This window comes from Tursiops truncatus, chromosome 5 (assembly GCF_011762595.2).
Source record: "Tursiops truncatus isolate mTurTru1 chromosome 5, mTurTru1.mat.Y, whole genome shotgun sequence".
NCBI classification, from domain to species: Eukaryota; Metazoa; Chordata; class Mammalia; order Artiodactyla; family Delphinidae; genus Tursiops; species Tursiops truncatus.
The window spans coordinates 91,554,881-91,576,091 of record NC_047038.1 but is presented as its reverse complement, the minus strand read 5'-3'; the positions used below and the strand labels follow the sequence as shown (position 1 = coordinate 91,576,091).

Genomic DNA, 21,211 nt, shown 5'->3' with positions numbered 1-21,211 from the left:
CAAAGTTGCTTGGAATTCTAGATCTCTTGTAGAGTATGGGAAAAATAAGAAAGTGCTTTAGTAGGGGAAAAAAATTTTTTTTTTTTTTTTTTTTTTTTGTGGTACGCGGGCTACTCTCTCACTCTTGTGGCCCCTCCCATTGCGGAGCACAGGCTCCGGACGCGCAGGCCCAGCGGCCATGGCTCACGGGCCCAGCCGCTCCGCGGCATGTGGGATTTTCCCAGACCGGGGCACGAACTCGTGTCCCCTGCATCGGCAGGCGGACTCTCAACCACTGCGCCACCAGGGAAGCCCATCCCACAATTTTAGCATGCTACCAGTGCTGACTTTGAATGAGTGTCACTATGAAAAATATATAGAGTGTGCTGTGCCATTAATCGGGTGCAGTCTTTCAAAGTGTCATAAATTTCAGTGATCAATGCCGAGTCTTGTTTTGATGACTTGGAGACTAAACCCATGGATCAGTCTGACAGAGGCAAATAAGAAACTAAATAGGGATGTGATAGTCCATTAGGAGTGGGAGCTACTTGTTAGGTTTTTAGACATTTGTGAAAGAGGCTGGATAATTTGAAACTCTGTGTGTCCCTCGTCTATGATTTCTTTTGTTTATAAGTGGAATTTTGTATCATTTTTGGCAGATTTTATTTACTTTGGCTTGAACCCCAAAATATCAGTATTCACGTAATTATTATTCAAAGCATATGTTATTGCTGCCTGAGCTTCCAATGAATTAAAATGAAAAGCAATTAAAAATCTATCCCCCCCCAAAAAAAACAAAAAAAAAACTTGAGTAAAATGGATTGTTGGAAGGTTGGTAAATGACAAACTTAAACTCAGGAAGAGAGGTAGGTTCAGGACAGGATATGGAATTATGATGAATTTCCCCATCTTTAAATTTGTGGTTATTCTCTGGGTCTAACTACTGGAGAACCTCACCCTCATCATGTAATCTCTTAGCATTTCAGTTGCTTAGTGGTAATAATACTGCCCCTCTACCTTCAGGGATATATAAAACTTAAAAACTGTTCAAACGAAATGGTAAACAACTTTTAAATATTATCTTTGCAAGAGGAGGCTGGTCCTAGGAATAGGGTCCCACCACTCCTAAATCCTTCACTCTGGGCAAGCAGACCCAACAGATGTTCCCTAGAAGCTTCCGTCTCACAGGAGCCAGCTTCCACAGGACCGGAGGAAGCACCGATTTCTTGTTAAGCTGCGACTAGACTCCCGCCTAGAAATAATTTCCAGGAAACTTCCTGCGGAAAGATACAAAGGTTTCCTTAAGCACCCTTTGGTCCCAGTGGCTACCACCCATCTGCCAAGTAGATCCTGTTCCTAATATCTCAGTATTTCTCTGATAACTTTCATGGTATAGCTTGCTTTTTGTTTTTACACTGACCTCATCAAACTTGTATAACTAATATCCTTAAATACCTGTTAAAAATGTAACTCACATTTACAGACAGATTTAAAAATTGGCACTTTTGCTTTCCCGTGGCAAGGATGTGTGGTTTTACTTTATATTTTTCCCTTTCTGCCTCTCCTTGCAAGCACCACTGTAGCTCTACAAGGCCCTGTTAGTGAAAAGCCCTGGCATTGCTCAGTGAGATTAGTACCTGGTGTAGATTTCCCACATGCAGGAAAAGAGCATGAGACTTAGACTCAGGGGGCCTGGATTTGCATTCTGACTTTCTCGCTTAATAGCTATGGGACTTTCCTGAACCTCAGCTTCATCATTTATAACTTGAGGCTAAAGGTATCTACACTTCAAAGTTTGCTTAGAATGGCCAAATGAGAGGCCACAAAAGTGCTTTGCAAACTATAAGTTGCAACACATTTTAGGAACCGTTATTCTTTTTCCCCTTCCATGACCGGCTCAAAATAAAGACCCTGAATTAATATGAATGACTGCTATATGTTTCCATTTGGGAGCCAAGTAAACTGTCTCTAGTGTTGTTGGTAAAAAGGCAAAGGTGTTTTTTGTTCAGTTGTTCATCTGCTCTGGCCAATCCTGACTCTGTCTCCAGCAGCACAGAGGTCCCTACTTGGGCCGTCATTCATTCAAGACCGGGACAGACCACGGGCTTCTGCACCTCACTGACACCTCCTGCTCTGTACCCATCTGAGCTCAGCCTCAAATCTTTCCTTAATCTCAGTGGCGTCTGCCACATTCCCCTCTGATCCCCTAGGCCTGTGTGCCCGTTCCACCTGCTCCAATACACGTTGTGATGAAAAAAGAAAACCTTAGTTAAGGCCGTTGAACACTTTTCCTTCAAAGACTTTAATGATGAAACAGCCAAACAATTAATGGTGCGGGACAGGGTGTGTGAGTGAGAAGGATGAGGTAATACAGACAAGAGTGTTGGCACAGAGCTCCTGAGAACAAGGGACCTGGCTGGATATCAGGTGCTCTTATTTGCCTACTGGAAAGCCAATCAGCAAATCTTTACCCGTTGATTTTAGGGTACCTCTGTTTTCCTTGGCATAAGAGAGTTCAAGCACCTCCCAGTGAGTGTGGGTTCTTGGATGTCTAAAGCGATGGTGGCTGGGGAGTATCCTTGAGAGGTCAGCCAGTCCAGCCAATTGTACTGGGAGGATAGATTATGCATGCATTACGCTAGTGGTATGAATGTTGTCTTATTCTCAGAACATTTCTCAACCTCCTGCAGTGATATGTTCCTTGTATTCAACCCACAACCCTACTGCAATAACACAAAACCTATTTATTCCTGCTTGTTCTCAAGTAACAAAAGTTCTAGCAAGTAACAGGGAAGCATTGACATTCAGTGTCTGACTCTTGGGCCAGTAACAGCTGGGGAGAACTCTTGGACATACTCTGAAATATTTAAATGCTTAACCACTTAGCTTAACCCACATCTGAGTTCATTGGAGAACTTCAAGAAGTAACACAAGCATTTTTAAAATTTGGTGGTTCAGCATTTTTTTATGTGCATTTGCTTCTAAATTGTATGTTCATATTGTTGCCCTTAAAGAGGAGTCCTTTCTCATATCTTAAACTCATGTAAAATTTCATATGTGGAACACAACATGACTATTATGTATGTGGACCATGTTGATATATTGGCATAGTTGGTGAAGTAGTGTTAAGTGACAAAAAGAAGAACCCAAGTAGGCAAAAAAATTGAAAAAAGAATTCACAAAAAGTATGAATTTTTTTTAAGGAAAATGACTGAATGAAAAAAGAGTGTGAATACAGAAATGCGAAAAGAGATAAGAAACCCCTTTTTTGTTGATCCAATAAGCAAAGTTTAACAAAAGGCGTTTGGGGAATGTAAACTGATTTATCTTGCTGTTTCCACTGGGTGACCTTGAGCAACTTGATACTATGTTTCAAAAGTTTAAAAAACGTTCATGTTGGGCTTCCCTGGTGGTGCAGTGGTTGAGAGTCCGCCTGCTGATGCGGCGGACGCAGGTTCGTGCCCCGGTCCGGGAGGATCCTACATGCCGCGGAGCAGCTGGGCCAGTGAGCCATGGCCGCTGGGCCTGCGTGTCCGGAGCCTGTGCTCCGCAGCGGGAGAGGCCGCAGCAGTGAGAGGCCCGCGTACCGCAAAAAAAAAAAAAAAAAATGTTCATGTTCTTTTATCTGGCAATTTCACTTTTAGTGGTCTATTTAGAAAATAAAAGCATGGAAAAAGTTTTTAGCCATAAAGATATTCATACATTATTTATAGTAGCAAAACAATTCAAAACTAAATATTCATAATAAGAAAATGGTTAAATTATTTCCACATAATATTATGGGGTCATTAAGTTGTACCTAGGAAGAACTTTCGATAATACAGGAAATATATTATACACATAAGTAAAGAAATTGTATATATGTATACACAATTGTATGTATGTATAAAAATTGTGTATAGCAGATACTATATGTGTATGTTATATATAATATATCTTAGTTCTATAAACAAATTTTGTGTAGAAAAAAGACTGAAAAGAAGCAGACCAAAATACTAAAAAATAAATACATGTATGTTGCTTCTTGAAGTCCTCCATTTAACTCAGATGTGGTCTAAACTAAGTGGTTAAGCATTTAAATGTTTCAGAGTAACCCATGCTATTTCCCAGAAATCAAAGCTCCATCCCAGATGAAGAACTTGTAAGAATGTACAGTGTGTCTGTCTGTGCCATTAAGAAGTGTAACTTGGAAAGAATATACAGCTCAAGAAAACTTTAATTGAAAAATGGGATTATATTAATACCACTTTTTTTCTATTCAAGTATAATTGGGTCCTGGCCCTAGATTTATGCTTTTTTATTTTTTAATTGAGATATAATTCTCTTAACATAAAATTCACCATTTAAAAGTGTACACTTCAGTGTTTTTTAGTATATTCACAAGGGTGTGCAACCACCAGCACTTTACAATTCCAGAGCATTTTAATCAGCCCCTCCCCCTCCAAAAAAACACAACTTGTTAGCAGTCATTTCCATTCCCCCTCCCACCAGCTCCTGGTAGCCACGAATCTACTTTCTATCTCTATGCATTTGTCTATTCTGGACATCCCTATAAATGGAATGAAATTCATCTGAAATCATATAATATATGATCTTTTGTGTCTGGCTTCTTTTATTTAGTATAATGTTTAGAAGATTCATCCATGTTGTAGCATGTATCAGCACTTCATTCCTTTTTTACGGCTGAGTAATATTCCATTGTATGGATATACCACACTTTGTTTATCCATTCTTCAGTTGATGAATATTTGGTTTATTTCTACTTTCTGGCTACTATGAATAATGCTGCAAATGGACATTTGTGTACAAGTTTTTGTATGACCATTGGATATAAACCTTGGAGCGGAATTCTCTCGAGTATATCCATAGCAGTAGAATTTGGGAGTCATCTGGCAACATTATGTTTAACTTTTTGAGGAACTGCCAAACTGTATTCCACAGCAACTGCAACATTTTACATTCCTACCAGCAATGCAGGAAGGCTCTAGTTTCTCCACATCTTCACTAACAATTGTTCTTTTCCTTTTTTTTTTAATTGCCATCCTCATGGGTATGAAGTTGTATCTCATTGTGGTTTTGATTTGCATTTTTCTAATAACTGACAATATTGAGCATCTTTTCATGTACTTATTGGCTATGTGTATATTTTCTTTGGAGAAATGTCTCTTCAAATCCTTTGTCCATTATTTAATTGGGCTCATACTTTTTAAAACCATAAAGTAATAATATGGTTAATATGGGATTTAGCAAAATAGTTCCTCTATTCCCTAGTTGTGGTTCAGTCTCATGAGGCAATTAGGCCCAACTAGGGCAGTTTCAATTAGGCCCAACTAGGGCAGTTTCATACAGATTAAATGTGTTAGTTACTGTATCAGTTAGGGTTGTCTAGAAAGACACAATCAATGGAGATCTATATATCTGTTCAGGAATTTATATTAAGGAATTGTCTTATGCACTTGTGGGTCCTGGCAAGTGGCAAGGCTGAAATCCATAGGACAGGCCAGCAGGCTGGAAGCCCAGGCAGGAGTTCTATGTTTCAGTCTTAAGAAGAGAACTCCTTTTTCTCCAGGAAACCTCAGACTTTGCTTTTAAACGCTTCAACTGATTGAATGAGCCCACCCACATTATCAACAGTAATCTCCTTTACTGAAACCGAACTGATCACATCTACAAAACACAGCAACATCTAGAGTATTGTTTGACCAAACAACTGGCCACCATAGCCTAACCAAGTAAACACATGAAATGAACCATCACAGTTACTATAAATGACCATATTCACTTATTTTCAGAAAAATGGGACTAATGATGGAGACTATGTTTTTCTAACTGGAGAAGACAATTACCTTAACTTTTCCAAGATTGTGGAATGGAATGGAAAAACGTAAGTCTAATGATTTATTGGTGTAATTATTTTTTCAATTTTCATTTAATTGAACGTCCACTTCTGCTTTATTTCAAAGAAGTTCAGCACTATCATTTTTTGGATGAAAAACCTATAGATTAAAAAAATCTATAATTATGTAAAATATCCTATAATATAAATAATATAGTGTAAATGTGTAAAATTATTATCTTGTAAATCAAGATTGGGAATCACAAGCCAATGAAAAGTTTTGCTCTTCCGCTTAGTCATTGAATGATATGTAGCTGCAGCGCAAATACTTCTCAAATCACTGCTTGTTTTGGGGGAAGGAGAGAGGTCCTTTTTTTTTATTTAATTTAGTGATTCTGCATTGTTTGTGTATTTTTTTTAAGATGAAATACATTTGAGTTCAGCATTATAGCATTTCAAAATATTTTTAATGTTTATAATTTATAAACAAACTACCTCCAAATAGGGACTGAGGCAGCTTGCAATAAAGCCACACGTAAAACAGAATGACTTTTTTAAGTCATAGAAATTAGGAATCTTCGAGAGAAAAGGAGGCTAATTCTTCAGGAACTATGGTAAAAGGGATTTTGTTCTTGAACATTAAATTTACTTCGCAGCTTCCCAGAAATACAGGCAAAAAAACTGGCGTGGAATATTATCCGCACAACTTTTCTGTAAAGCAAAAACTGTTTTTAAATTTTAAGTTTATTTAACTTTTTTAAAACACACATATCCAGGTACATACACATACATTTGCACATGCATGAGGGAGCGCATGCGTGCACACACACACATTCCCAAGGATATAAGAACCCTAAAAGAATATGAGAAACTGGCAACGGTATTGCCTTTGGAGGGTTAACTAGATGACTGGGTACTGAGCTGGGAAGGAGATTTACTTGTAAACAGAATATAGCTGGATTTTGTTTTAAACCCAATCTGTTATTTTCTTTCCATATTTTCTTTCTTCTTTTAATAGGAGAGTTTAATCCTTTTATATACATGTTGTAATTACTGATACATTTACGATATAATGATATATTATTTGATATATTGAGACCCATTTTGACATTATTTTTCACGCTTAGCTGGTTTATATCTATTCTACCCTTTGATTGTCTTTAACAATTTTTTTTCTAACAGAATCTAAAGCTATCTATTATCTCTCTTCTTCAAATGAGACAATAACTTTACCCATTTCTTAATACCCACACCTTCTACGTTATTCTTGTCTACAACTTGTTTCACCTTCTTCGGAAGCCAAATATAAGTAAAATTTCATTATTTTTATAGTGAATAAGTAAATATACCAACATATTTTATGAATTTATTATTATTTTTCCTTCTCACATCTTCCCCTTGGATTTAGTTTTCTTCTTGCTGAAGGTCATTAGTACAGTAGTTCTTAAACAGGGGCAATTTTGCTCTCTAGAGGACATTTGGTGATGCCTGGACACATTTTTGGTTGTCACAACTGGAGGTTGCTACTGGCATCTACTGGGTAGAGACCTGGGATGCTGTTAAACATCCTGCAGTGTACGGAACAATCCCCCACAAAGAATTAATCAGGCTCAAAATGTTACTAGGTTGGGAAACACTCTATTAGTAGTTCCTTTGGTGAGGATCTGTGGGTGGTAAACTTTCTTAGACTTTGCATATTTAAAAATATCTTTATTGCACTTTCAGCTGTTAATGGTTTTAGTTGGGTATAGAATTCTAGGTTGACAGTTCAGAATTATGAAGATGTTACTCCATTGGCTTTTGATATCTATCTTCTTCCTTGGCCTTTTGCAGTTTTAGTGCAACATATCTAGATTTGAATTTATTTTATTTATTCTATTTGGCCCTTGGGGCATACTTTCAATCCAAGGTCTCGTATCTTTCGTAAATTTTGGAAAACTTTCAGCCATTATCTCTTAAATTATTGCTTCTCTGTTATTCACTCTATTCTCACTACCCTCCCACAAACTCCTATTAAATATTTATTGGAGCCTCTTGATATATTCTCTGTATCTTGATCCTTTAATTTTTAATCTTTCTGAGCTTATATTTGTATAAATTCCTTAGAGCGATCTTTCAGTTAGCCAGTTCTTTCCAACTACCTACAGTCTAGAGCTTATCCCTATATGGAGTTTTTCTTTCAGAAAATTTTTTATTGTGTTTTTATTCTGAAGGTTTCTATTTTTCATTCTTTGGGTCTCACTACTCTTATCTCATTCTTTTTTGTTTGTTTTTAATAATTTACCATTCTTTTTTAACAGATGTTATTCTTCCATTTGTCTCTTTGAAGATACTAAACAACATATTTATTAGCCAGATTGTTCAATTATTTTAATTTCTTCTCAGGTGAATTCATCTTATTGTTGATTTTGTTGCCTATCTCTTAGTATAAGTTTCTTTCATTAAAAAAAATGTTGACTTGCAGAATAATTATTTGGGAAGTCTGTCTGTTATCTATCTATCCATCCATCCATTCTATCTACCATCCATCTATCCTCTCACCTCTCCCTAGGTAACACTTTTGCAGTTGCCTCCATGTAGCCTACCTAGGAACCCCAACACCAGTACACATGGTGGGTCTCCACCTCACGATTACCCAGGGTTCATCACAGATCTGGCCAAAGGGTCAGCAGGCAGCTTGACTCAGGTTCTGGATGTGAGGCTGTGCCTGGGGCTTTCTGCCTCTCAGCAGCTCAGCTTTGCTTTCTTCGGCCTCTCTCGCTGACCAGAAAATCCCTGCCCCCAGATCCTGGTTTCACACCCTTGCTGGACCACTTTTAATCCTCATTAACCTCAGGAGCTAGACTTGCAGATCTTTCTCCTGGCTTCCAGACCTGCAGTCCAATGGGCTGGCAGTTGTAGCCCTACTCACAACTTGGCAGTTATCACCTTTCATTGTCTAGGGAGATGTTCTTTTGTGTTTGAGTAGGGTATAGACCTTTTAAATGTTCTCTTTTTTGTTCTGTCAACCACTGCCCTGGAAAATGTCCTCACTTCACGAACTTAGAAGGCCACCTTGACCAGAAGTTAGAAGAATTACTATTTATTGCCTGTCCTTTCCTGTCTTTTGCATTTTATACCATTTTTCAAGGAATTAATTTTTAAAAACCCGCCATCTCAACTGTGCTCTCAGTGAGCATAAAGGTGATTCAAGGTTAAACTTTCTTGTGACCCAAAAGAAATCCTCCCTTAGCTGTTTGGAGGGGGAGACAGTTAATGCTCTGTCACAAATATTATCTCCCTGCAATATCTGTCCAGGGCTCATCTGTCCACGGGCTGGCTGTGAACAAAGCTACTGTAAATGCCAAATGGATCACTGCTTTAAGTAAGTGCATATTCCCCAACCTCTACGTGAGATACTCTGTCTTAGAGGAGGGGAAGAAGGATTTCTGGCTGTTGCCTCTGTCAGAATTGATTGGGGATTGGGGGCCTGCTTTTCCGCCTCTTGATCCAGTCCCCAACCAATACCACCCTTGTGTCTGCGTGTGAATAAGATTCTGTGGGTAGCCAGCTCCCCGTTGAGTCTTGAAAAGTCCTGACCATTAAAAAAAAAAAAAAAGACTAAAATCAAGTGTGACCCTCTGGACTCTTTCTTGTCTCCCAATGACAGGTCACTTGACTGGTGGACAGCAGACGAGTGCAATATGATCAACGGAACAGACGGAGATTCTTTTCACCCATTAATCACCAAAGACGAAATCCTTTATGTCTTCCCATCTGATTTTTGCAGGTAAGAACCTGAAAAATAAGTTCTTTGACTGTAAGACCACCAAAAATGTGAGGAATTATATATAGTTGCACTTATTCGGTGAGGGTATGTATGCTTAGTGAGTGAGCAACGATGATGGCATATTGAGAAACAGCGAAGTGTAGTGGTTCACAGCACTAACTCCAGAGCCCGGCTGTGTTGGTTTGAATACCAGCTCCACCACTTACAGCTGTGTGACCCTAGGAACATTATTTAACCGCTCTGTGCCTAACTTTCCTCGTTTGTGAAATAAGGATAGAAAGAGTTGCCTACCTTGGGAGTTGTTTTGAGGACAAACGAGTTACTTTAATAAAATACTCAGCCCAGGGCCTGTCACACTGTCAATAACATTAAATGTTAGCTCTTTGTTATTATGGTATGCTCTGTCAGGTGTGAAATTTGCCCTGGTCTTCTTCCGGTCAGCAGGTGGTCGCTCCATAGAAGGTAAAGAAAGCATACTGCAGTCCGTATTTCAGAGTTCATAGGTCTCTGCTGAGCTCTAACCTTCCCGTTGATCCCATCTGCTCACACGTGGCCCGCAACCTCTCCCTGGCTCCCACCTGCTATTTCTGTCCAGACATGCATGATGAAGTCCCCTCTGTGGCAGGAAGGCCTCCTGCTTTGTGACCTGATTCCCAGCTCCCCGTCATCCCTGCTGCTTCTCCCGCCCTTCACCCTAAAACCGCTCAGCTGAGAGGCTGAGCACACAGCCTCCCTTTCCTCTCCCACTCACTCCTGCAAGGCTTTTTGTGAGACTTCTCCTCCATCAGAAGTAATCTAGTTGGGGCTTCCCAGGTGGCGCAGTGGTTGAGAGTCTGCCTGCTGATGCAGGGGACACGGGTTCGTGCCCCGGTCCGGGAAGATCCCACATGCCGCGGAGCGGCTGGGCCCGTGAGCCATGGCTGCTGAGCCTGCGCGTCCGGAGCCTGTGCTCTGCAATGGGAGAGGCCACAACAGTGAGAGGCCCGCGTACTGCAAAAAAAAAAAGAATTAATCTAGTTGCCTTTGATGCTATGGAGTCAATATTCTCAAGGTCAGCTGTTCTTCTGGTCTTTCATATCTCACACAACTGAGCACCTCCTCAGTCAGCCCTTCCAGAATCACTATAAATCTCCCTCTTCCCTTGCACTGAATCAGTCAGCAAGTGGGATCCATCCTTCTCAGAAAGAGCTCTCCTTTCACTCCATCCCTGCTCTCTGTGCCATGGTGCAGACCCTTTCCAGCTTTCACGTGGAATATCTCAGTCACCTTCCATCCAGCTGCTCCCTTCAGTCAATATTTGTGAAAGGACTGAAGGAAGAGAAAATACGTTTGAGCGCAATGGATGAGACAAAGAAACTTCAGAGGGTAGTAGGAGGCTTATTAAAGATATGGCACAGAGGAAACTCATTCTTGTTTGGTACCACTACTTCTGAAGAGCCACTTGGCAATGCTTAGAAAAGCCAAAGACGTGCAAACCCCATGATTCCGCACTTCTCTCCTATGAAGGTTCCCTGACCTGAAGAACTCGTGTACATACGTGAAGGAGATTTATACAGAAAAGTTCACTGCAAGATGGATTGTAGTTAGGAAAAATTGGAAGTGTCAACGGAAATAATAAAGAATCTATAATAGGAATAGTAAAGAGTTTTATTTGAGCCAAACTGAGGACTGTAGCCTAGGAGACACTGATTCAAGGAGCACTTGAATTGTGTTTTATCAGACTACAAAATGGGGGAGACGTACAAAGGCAAAAACCTCAAGGTTGCAGTTAGTTACGTGAGTTGTTTATCAAGAATTATAACTGGAGCTGGCAAGAAGTAAGAGTGCTTGTTAAGCAAGGATTGGTTGGGATCTGAAATGGTTGCATAGTTACAAGGGGAGACCTTGAGACCGTAAGGTTGCAGCTGGCCACTGCGAGCAGATACTGTTTTGAGAACAGCTAGTGGTGTCCTTGAGTTTGATGCAGTTCAGAAAATTTATGTTCACAGTGATGCAGGAATGTGTCTGAAACCACATCCACAATGGCCACCCGGCTCCATCCTGAATGTGACCCACAATTACTCCATTTTGATTTTTAAAAGCATTCTTTACTTTAATGGTTAAAGCAGATGTACAATGACAGGCTATGAGAGAGGCTGTTCCCATTAGCATAAAGTTTAAGTTAAATCATGTGTAAGCCAGAATAACTTCCCCATATCTCAATATGTGAAAATTTCTTCCATCCAAAGAAATCTAAGTGCCTGTGAAAAGGAAAATATAAATAAATAATGAGGCTTCCCTGGTGGCGCAGTGGTTAGGATTCTGCCTGCCAGTGCAGGGGACATGGGTTTGAGCCCTGGTCTGGGAAGATCCCACATGCCACGGCACAACTAAGCCCGTGCGCCACAACTACTGAGCCTGGGCTCTATAGCCGCGAGCCACAGCTACTGAGCCCACGCGCTGCGACTACTGAAGCCCGCGCACTAGAGCCCGTGCTCCGCAACGAGAAGCCACCACAATGAGAAGCCCGCGCAACGCAATGAAGAGCAGCCCCAGCTCACCGCAATTGAAAGAAAGCCTGCGCGCAGCAACGAAGACCCATCGCAGCCAAAAATTAAACCAAACAAACAAACAGTTTAAAATTAAATAAATAAATAAATAATGGGGTATTTGTTTGATAGAATATCATGTTAAAAGTAAAATATAGGGGCTTCCCTGGTGGCGCAGTGGTTGAGAGTCCGCCTGCTGATGCAGGGGACACGGGTTCATGCCCCAGTCCGGGAAGATCCCACATGCCGCGGAGCGGCTGGGCCCGTGAGCCATGGCCGCTGAGCCTGCGCGTCCGGAGCCTGTGCTCTGCAATGGGAGAGGCCACAACAGTGAGAGGCCCACGTACTGCAAAAAAACAAGCAAACAGTAAAATATAATAACCAGAACCATGTACATTAGTGCAATAAATCTTAAAAATATAATGAAGGAAGAAGCAAATTGTAAAAGAGAATATGGTATACTGTTTATGTAACATTTAGAAATAACAAACAGTGCCACAAGTTGTTTATGAATAGCCACATAGGTGAAAGTATAAAGACCTGCATGGGAACGATAAACCCCAAATTCAGGACAGCGGTTACCTCTGGGGACGCAGAGGACTAGAATCAGGAGTGTTACGCAGAGAGCTCCGGTTGTATCCGTAAATACACATTTTATTTATCTAAGTGGTATTTGTTATAAAAGGTACTTACTATAGTATTTTCTCTGTTTTCTGTTTGCTTAAAATTTTCATGAAAAAATGCTATGGGGTGGGATGTGCAGTGGAAGGCAACTCCTGTAAGTCACAACCCAGGGAGGGATGTGTGCCCGCTGTGCTTCAGAGATGAAAAAGTGAGGCCCCCAAAGCAGTTCCCCTCAGCCTTCAGATGCCTTCAGATGCAGGGCTGAAGGATCAGTTACCACAGTGTATGTGAAAAGTGCCTTGGCTGTCACTCAGGTGCTGTGCACGTAGAAGGGTGGTTGGTATCATAAGGGACCACTGTTTGAAACGCTGTAACCACTGAAGGCAGAATGATGTTGAACACCATTGAAATAAGCAACCTAGGCAAAATACGGAAACTATTTTTATTTGGGGGAAATGAGTATCAAAGTATATATTCTAGGGCTTCCCTGGTGGCGCGGTGGTTGAGAGTCCGCCTGCCGATGCAGGGGACACGGGTTCGTGCCCCGGTCCGGGAGGATCCCACATGCCGCGGAGCGGCTGGGCCCGTGAGCCATGGCCGCTGAGCCTGCGCATCCGGAGCCTGTGCTCCGGAACGGGAGAGGCCACGGCAGTGAGAGGCCCGCGTACCGCAAAAAAAAAAAAAGTATATATTCTAATCAAGTATCTGTCTAATGGGGCACTTTTCCAGGCCTGCAGAATCTACGGGGCCACACGCTTTGCCAACTCTTCAGCTTTCGCTTTGCCTCTGCCTCACCCTGGCATGTGTCCATGCTAGCCTAGGCGACTCATTTCTTTCAGCACAAATATCCATTCTAACTCATTTTCTTGATTTTCTACCCCACGTTATGTTTTTTTCTAAGTCTTGTTAAGATGTTAGCATAGCTGCTGCCTCTTAAACATCTTTCATTATAATCTGTCTCCTACTTTATTACACATTCAATGGGTTGAGCTCCTTTCAAGCTTTCTTTTGCCTCTTCATTTTCCACTTATCCTGTAAGCTTTTAGCGACGTTATACCCAAGAACGGTTGCCTAACTCACTGGTACGGGCAGATCATGCTGATGGGAGCTCACATTGACTTTTTATTCTTACCTCCTAACAGGTCAGTATATGTAACTTTCAGTGACTTTGAGAGCGTACAGGGACTGCCTGCCTTGAGGTTTAAGGTGCCTGCAGAAATATTAGCCAATACCTCAGACAACGCTGGCTTCTGTATACCTAAAGGAAACTGCCTGGGCTCAGGAGTTTTGAATGTCAGCGTCTGCAAGAACGGTAAGAACTCAGAGAGGGGACATGGGCAGGAGGGTCTGGATGCAGGATTGGTGTTCTTCAACAGAGAATGTTGTCAGCCCAATAGAAAGAGCGATTTTGACCTTTCAAGAATAACATTTTGGGGCTTCCCTGGTGGCGCAGTGGTTGAGAGTCCGCCTGCCGATGCAGGGGACATGGGTTCGTGCCCCGGTCCGGGAAGATCCCACATGCCGCGGAGCGGCTGGGCCCGTGAGCCATGGCCGCTGAGCCTGTGCGTCCGGAGCCTGTGCTCCGCAATGGGAGAGGCCACAACAGTGAGAGGCCCGCGTACCGAAAAAAAAAAAAAGAATAATAATAATATTTCCTGTAATGATTTTTATTCCTAGACTGCCGTGTTATGTTTTCCCTGGGAAGTAGTTTAAGAGTTTGTTTTTCTTTTTCTTGAAATCGGTCCAGGGCCAGTGTTTCTTAATGTCTGAGCTAATCTGCTCCTTTCCGTGAATGAGGTGGAATGATCAGGGGTGCAGCTGACAGAAGCATTTTTTTCATCACGAGGACTAGTTTTTGCAATCATATGCTGCATAATATTCACAATAGCCTTGCTAGATAGACAGCCAGTAGCCTCTGTTCATAATTGTGGAAACCAGGGCTCAGAGAAGGAACGGGATTTTTATAAAATCCTTACCTCTGAGCAAATTCCTGCTAGAACTTAGGGTCTTCTCATATTTGTACTGCGATCTTTCTGAGGCTACAATTCTTGTTTAAAGTTTCTCTTGAGAAACTCTGTAACTCCTTTCTCTTGATTAAAGTTGTACTTTTTTCCTGAATAATGTGCTAACTTTTGCCCCCGTGTCATTTTGGTTTGAAAATCTCCTTTTGGGATAACCCTCCCTTTCCTTGTCTGATGGGGTCATGGCTCCCAAGCCTGGCCTCAGAACTGTCTGGAGAATCATTAAAAACATCTGTCCCAGGGCCTACCTGCTAGCACCCCAGAATCTGTAGTTTTAATGAACTTCAGGTGATTCTCATGAAGGTGGTACCTGCCAGATTGGGAACCGCTGTTCTGGGGAACACACAACCCTGACCTAGAGATCAGACCTCTCCTGCTGGCTCACTGGGGGATGGTCCTGAAATGGCACCTGCCCGATCAACCCATGTTTCTGTGGTTCAAGGCACACACGTAGACACATTTTTCTTGTTGTATTGTTAACAGTCTGCTTCCTCAAGAAGTTGATGTCAGAACCAACAAAAGGATTCTACTTTGCAACAGTCATACCTCTTGCTATAATCCTTTTCCTCTTGCCTGTTCTGTGTTCCCAGATGTGGACTGAAATATTACCCTTCAGGACTATCCTCAAGTGTTTTGCATTCCCCAGGGGAACATTCTGGCTAGTGGGATGAGTGAGCGTTCTGGAGTCAGGGGGATCTGGAATTGACTTCTGTTTGTTAGCAAATTGGCCACGTTGCTGAAGGAGGGTTCCAGACAGCAGTTTTCTCATCTGTAAAATGGGGGTGATTATAACTTCCTTGGGGGGTTGTGTGAAGGTTAGAGATAATGTATGTAAAACACTCAGGACAGTGTCTGGCCCTTATTAAGTCCTTAACAGATCTTTAAAAATACATTTTAAAGGTCAGTGTAGGAAATTCCCTGGCAGTCCAGTGGTTAGGACTCTGCCCACTCACTGCTGAGGGCCTGGGTTCCATCCCTGGTCAGGGAGCTAAGATCTCACAAGCCACGTGGTGCAGCCAAAAAAATAAATAAATAAAGGTCAGTGTAGGTCACAAAGAAGGAAATCATGTCTTCGTGAAACTGTGTAGCAGCAGAGAGCAGAACTGTGTGTATGACAAGTGAGGTGTCTGAGCCATGGGCTGGAGGATATGTGAGCAGACTTAAACTACTTGCCGTTAAGCTAATTTCTCCCAAAATGTATTTTCCTGGCAGCAGTTATTGAGTCCCTCTCCTCTTTTCAAGAGCAAAATCTATCAATGGAATAGGTTTCCTTTAATAACTTGCTTCTCTATGTGTTCCTTAAAATGAATAGGAAATTTTTTTAAAAAAAAAAAAAAAGGAAGAAAAAAAACAGTGTCTTCCTGTGGGCAGACCTTGATCTAGTCAGAGGCTGCAGATGGCAGGAGCAGGCAAAGTCTTAAAAAAATTCTGCATTGGGAATTCCCTGGCGGTCCAGTGGTTAGGGCTCCGCACGTTCACTGCCGAGGGCCGGGGTTCAATCCCTGGTCGGGGAACTAAGATGCCGCAAGATGCCTGTTTTGGGTAAAACATAAACAGAAAAGCAGAAAAATAAGGGGGAAAAAAGTCCATGTACTGGTAGAGAATTACAGTTGAAACAAGTGCTTTAAAATGAGTCGTCCCTTATTCGATCAGAATTCTGCCTCCATCGCCTGAAAGCTGGATGTCTTGGGGAAATTTTATAACTTCTCTGAACCTCCCTTTCCTCAAATGCAAAAGGAAGGAAATCGTTCTAACTTCATAGGACTGCTGGGAGCGTTAATTAAAATAATGTGTGTAAAGCATTTGTCTATTATAGGTTCAGCAAATGTTTGTTGAAGAATAAATGATTTAGCCAGGGCTTCATATTCTGATATAAAATAATGTAGGGGTAAAAGAGATGTCAGAAGATGAAGTATAAATCCCTAGCTAAGAGATGTAGGATATACTTTTAGCCTGCCCCTCTCCCCAATCCAACTTTTCTGTGTATAGCTTTCCCCCTACTGAGGAACTGGATTTGTGGTCAGGAACTTTATATTCATCTTAGACTTTTAAGAACCTCACCATTCATTTCTGTTTTCCTCAAAATGCAGGTGCACCTATTATTATGTCTTTCCCACACTTCTACCAAGCAGATGAGAAGTTTGTTTCTGCCATAGAAGGCATGCACCCAAATAAGGACTATCATGAGACATTTGTGGACATTAATCCTGTGAGTACACACGTCTTCTTGGTTAAAAAACATACATTTTATTCTGTCTATACGGTGTTCACCAGCTTAGCCCTGGGTACTCTTGAGAAGTGTATTGTCTTCCTTCCATTCACATATTCAAGTGGAGGGAGCTCAGCTCAGTGTGATGTGATGCAGAGTCTCATAGCCCTGTAATTAGAAGGCTGAGTTGTATTGAGCTAATACGCAGAAATATTGGCAAACCCACTTTAACAAAAAAGCAACAGTGAAAGTCCCATCGTTGGAAACAACTGGAATCGGACCCAGGTAACCTGGTCAGTCTTCTGTTGCCAAAAGACTGGACCTGAACATACACATATTCCTCTCACTGGGCCACAGATCAGCAGGGTGAAGACATTCTGCTGCCAGGAACGTTTCGGTTGAAATTTAAATGTATATATGTTAGCTTTAGTCACTTTTGGCAAAACTCTTTATACAGGTGCTTTTGAGAGTTATTATATGACGTCATTAATTTAAAAAGCATCAAATATATACATACTCTAATCCCGTATTCATAGAGGAGAAAACCTAAAAACCATGTTGAAAGGATGTATCATTTCACAATGTGAGAACCTTTCACTGTAGGGACTGAATTAAAGGTGAGATATCTTCATGCTTGGGATTTTGAGCACATGCATGGAACAGTCACAGAAGAGCCAGCACATTCTTTGAGCACAGCGACTTATGGGCATTTCACCATTAGCTACACTCATTGCATTCATATTTGAGAAATCGGTGCTCTTATCGTTTTGTGAATAAGGTCAGGTGTGGTTTTCTCCCTTTTCTCTCTTAGCCATCAGTCAGCTCCTTTTCAGTAGCCAAACCGCTTGTCACCAGGGTGAGGCACAACCCCACCCGCTTGGTGCAGAAGGTGGCGTGGCCACGGGAGGACAATGCTGCGTCTGTCCTCCGGGCTCTGTTGGGTGGGCCTGGCCACAGGTGGGCACCATTCTCTGGCTGTGACCACGTCCTCCTTGTAGCACTCTGGCCCTCGGCCTGGAAACCCAGAGCCGACAGAGTATCTGCTGGAGCTCCTTCCTGCCCGGGTCCTCTAGGGCTTTGCTATTCAAAGTGACAGCATCCTGCTCAATCTCAGGCCCCACCCCAGACCTACCAAATCAGAATCTGCATTTTAATAAGGTGCCCAAGGACTCGCATGCATAGTCAAGTGTGAGAAACATTGGTCTACCAGGCACCTAACACAATCCACAGTTCTCATTCTGTCCTGGGGAACAGCTTTCCCTCGTCCCGCTCCGCCTAGCACATGTGGCAGTGGCCGCCCTGTTTATCAGAACCACCCAGAAACGGTGCTCTATCGACAGAAACTGTGTGTGTGGTTTTAATAAATCCTAACGTTTTCTTTCTACTTCTCTGATTCACAGTTGACTGGAATTATCCTAAGAGCAGCCAAGAGGTTCCAAATCAACGTTTATGTCAAAAAATTAGATGACTTTATGTAAGTTTCGCTTGTTTCTGCAGAGGCAGAGGGTGGTTTTGCTACATTGACTTTCTGGTGGGGTTGATGTCAAGAGGGGTACAGCCCACTTCTAAATCTGTTCACCCTGCCCTTCAGGGATGAGGCACGATCAGCATTGTCATGGGCAGCCTTGGTCTTGGAAGTTACTTATTTTACTTAACCAAACACTTACAGAATGCTTTCCATGGATCAACCATTATTCTAAGTAGTTTACATACATTAACTCATTTGTTCCTCACAATAACCCTGTATTACCCCCTTTTACAGATGAAGAAACGGAGGCCCAGAGTCTGCTCTTACCCACTCTGCTAAGCATTTCCCTCACCAGGACTCTGGCTGCCTCCCTCCCTCCCTTTCTTTCCACTGCTCCCACCCAGGCCAGCCACAAACCCTCCCGTGGATGGTTAAATACTCTCTGGAGTCCAGTGTACCCACACTCCATCTGCTTAATTAGGATTCTCGAGTATAATCTCCTGCTCAGACTTTTCAGTGGAAATTGAGAAAATGACTTCATTCAATGTTGAATGAAAAAGCAGAATGCAAAACTGTAATACATATCTATAATATATCTATACTTATCTAATCTTTCTGTCTGCCTATCTATCATTCAAACTTGGTTGGCTCCCCCCATAAAATTTGCCAGGTTTAAGCACATGTGTTTGGGATCTTTCTAGAAAGCAAATGTGATTTGTAAGGATGCATTTTGTGTGTGTATTTCTGAGGGAGTATAATTTAGTAGTTACAATCTAGAGCCTTAGAATCAAAGTGGAATTCCAGTCCTAGCTCCACCACTTCCTCATGGTGGTCCTGGGCAAATTACTCCGAGCCACCATCTCCTTGTCTTAAACCTGGGACAGTAATACCTACTGCATTGGGACTACCATGAGAATTAAGTGAGATAATGTTCCCAAGACACCTGGTACAGAGCTGGTGCATAGTAAATGCTCAGTAAGTGATTGCTCCAGGCTCTTGTAAAGACAATACTGAGTAGCCTGATTATTAAACATTCTGAGGAATGACAGCATTGTTCTGCTGGAACCTCCCCTCCAATAACTCTTGGGAGTATGGTAATCATTTTGATGAATTTACTTTTGGCATCTTGTGTTTTGGTTAAACACACTTTACATAAATATGCAACACTTTGAATTGCTAGACTGTTTGTGATCTAACTGCTGATTATTAGGTGTTTGCAGATATAAGAGGTCTGCATAAATTCCAGGTAATTTAATGAAATAACTGGGCTGGCATTTTCATATAAACTTGTCTCGCCAGGCCAGTGTGCCATCCTAATGAGGATGTCTATAAAATAGTCTCTTTTTTTGTGTTTGTAGTGAAACGGGAAATATTAGAACCCTGGTTTTCCCAGTGATGTATATCAATGAGGTAAGTCCTGGGAAGGAGGCACAGGTACGTTTTACCTGTGGAAGCTTGGGGAACTTCCTACTTCTGCGATTGTAGCTATGTGTAATTTAAGATGTGAGAAAGGGGCAAAGGTGATTTTTTTTTTTTTTTTTTTTTTTTTTTTTTTTCGGTACGCGGGCCTCTCACCGCTGTGGCCTCTCCCGTTGTGGAGCACAGGCTCCGGACGCGCAGGCTCAGCGGCCATGGCTCACGGGCCCAGCCGCCCCGCGGCATGTGGGATCTTCCCAGACTGGGGCACGAACCCACGTCCCCTGCATCAGCAGGCGAACTCTCAAACACTGCGCCACCAGGGAAACCCAAGGTGATTTTTAAAAACCTGTTTGTCCTCAGAAAATTTCTGTTTATATGTTTACATGAATCTTCCTGTGTCTGAGATTTGAAAACGACAGAAAGAAATTTCCCTTGTCAAGAACATTATTTGAGTGAAACTTCTTTCTGGGAAGCTGGTTATGTAAGAAACAAAATGCAAAGGTAATTAGTTTACCGTTCATTAGTTGAGGAGAAAAAGAATAAAAAAGAGCGTGGGGTGCTTGAGAAATGATTAAATAAAATGTGATACATGCCCATTAATTGCAGTGATACGTGGGTGCCTTATCCTCCATCATAGCATAGAGTCTTTTCTACTTTCTGGTTCCTGTCTTAGTTCAAACAAGAGGAGTTTCTCTTGAGAAATATTTCTTTCACAGTGTACCCACAGAAATGTTATCCCTAATTGTTAGGCATAAATTGAAGTTCTGTAAAGCATATTCTGAAAGCTCATAAAACATCCACTATTTAAGACACCTGTGATAAATTCTTTTCTGAATCACATATCACATTTACTGTAATTATATCTCCCCAATTTCCCTTCTCTCTTTCACCCAGTTTTGAGGGGAAACTTGCAGAATTTTCCCCCTCAAATTCATGATCGGCTGGCTTCCATTGTTAACAGCAACAGTTGTTAAAGTTTCATGATTTTTCTCTCTTCCCTGAAAATATTTGTTCTTTGTAGAAGATTTAGTAACAAAGATTAGCAAGGAAAGGGAAAGTTCAAATGACTTCTTGCAAAACCTGAGCCAGACTGATAAATTGTTTTATTTTTAATTAATTGATTAGTTTATTTTTGGCTGTGTTGGGTCTTATTTGCTGCGCGGGCTTTCTCTAGTTGCAGTGAGAGGGGGCTACTCTTCATTGCGGTGCGCGGGCCTCTCATTGCAGTGGCCTCTCTTGTTGTGGAGCACGGACTCTAGGTGCGCCGGCTTCAGTAGTTGTGGCTCATGGGCTCCAGAGCAGAGGAGGCTCAGAAGTTGTGGCACACGGGCTTAGTTGCTCCGCGGCATGTGGGATCT

The 21,211-nt window shown here is 41.9% G+C and overlaps 1 protein-coding gene across 2 annotated transcripts in view; it reads left to right on the top strand.

Annotated features, from left to right (window-relative positions):
• Window positions 1–21,211, top strand: part of SCARB2 (scavenger receptor class B member 2) — a 68,807-nt gene that overhangs the window by 41,351 nt on the left and 6,245 nt on the right. For both annotated transcript variants that reach the window (XM_073805365.1, XM_004316640.3), the window contains 6 exons: window positions 5,772–5,863; window positions 9,465–9,584; window positions 13,879–14,048; window positions 16,848–16,966; window positions 18,367–18,440; window positions 19,793–19,844. In XM_073805365.1, the coding sequence (XP_073661466.1) occupies window positions 5,772–5,863; window positions 9,465–9,584; window positions 13,879–14,048; window positions 16,848–16,966; window positions 18,367–18,440; window positions 19,793–19,844 (627 nt within the window). The remainder of the gene's footprint in view (window positions 1–5,771; window positions 5,864–9,464; window positions 9,585–13,878; window positions 14,049–16,847; window positions 16,967–18,366; window positions 18,441–19,792; window positions 19,845–21,211) is intronic.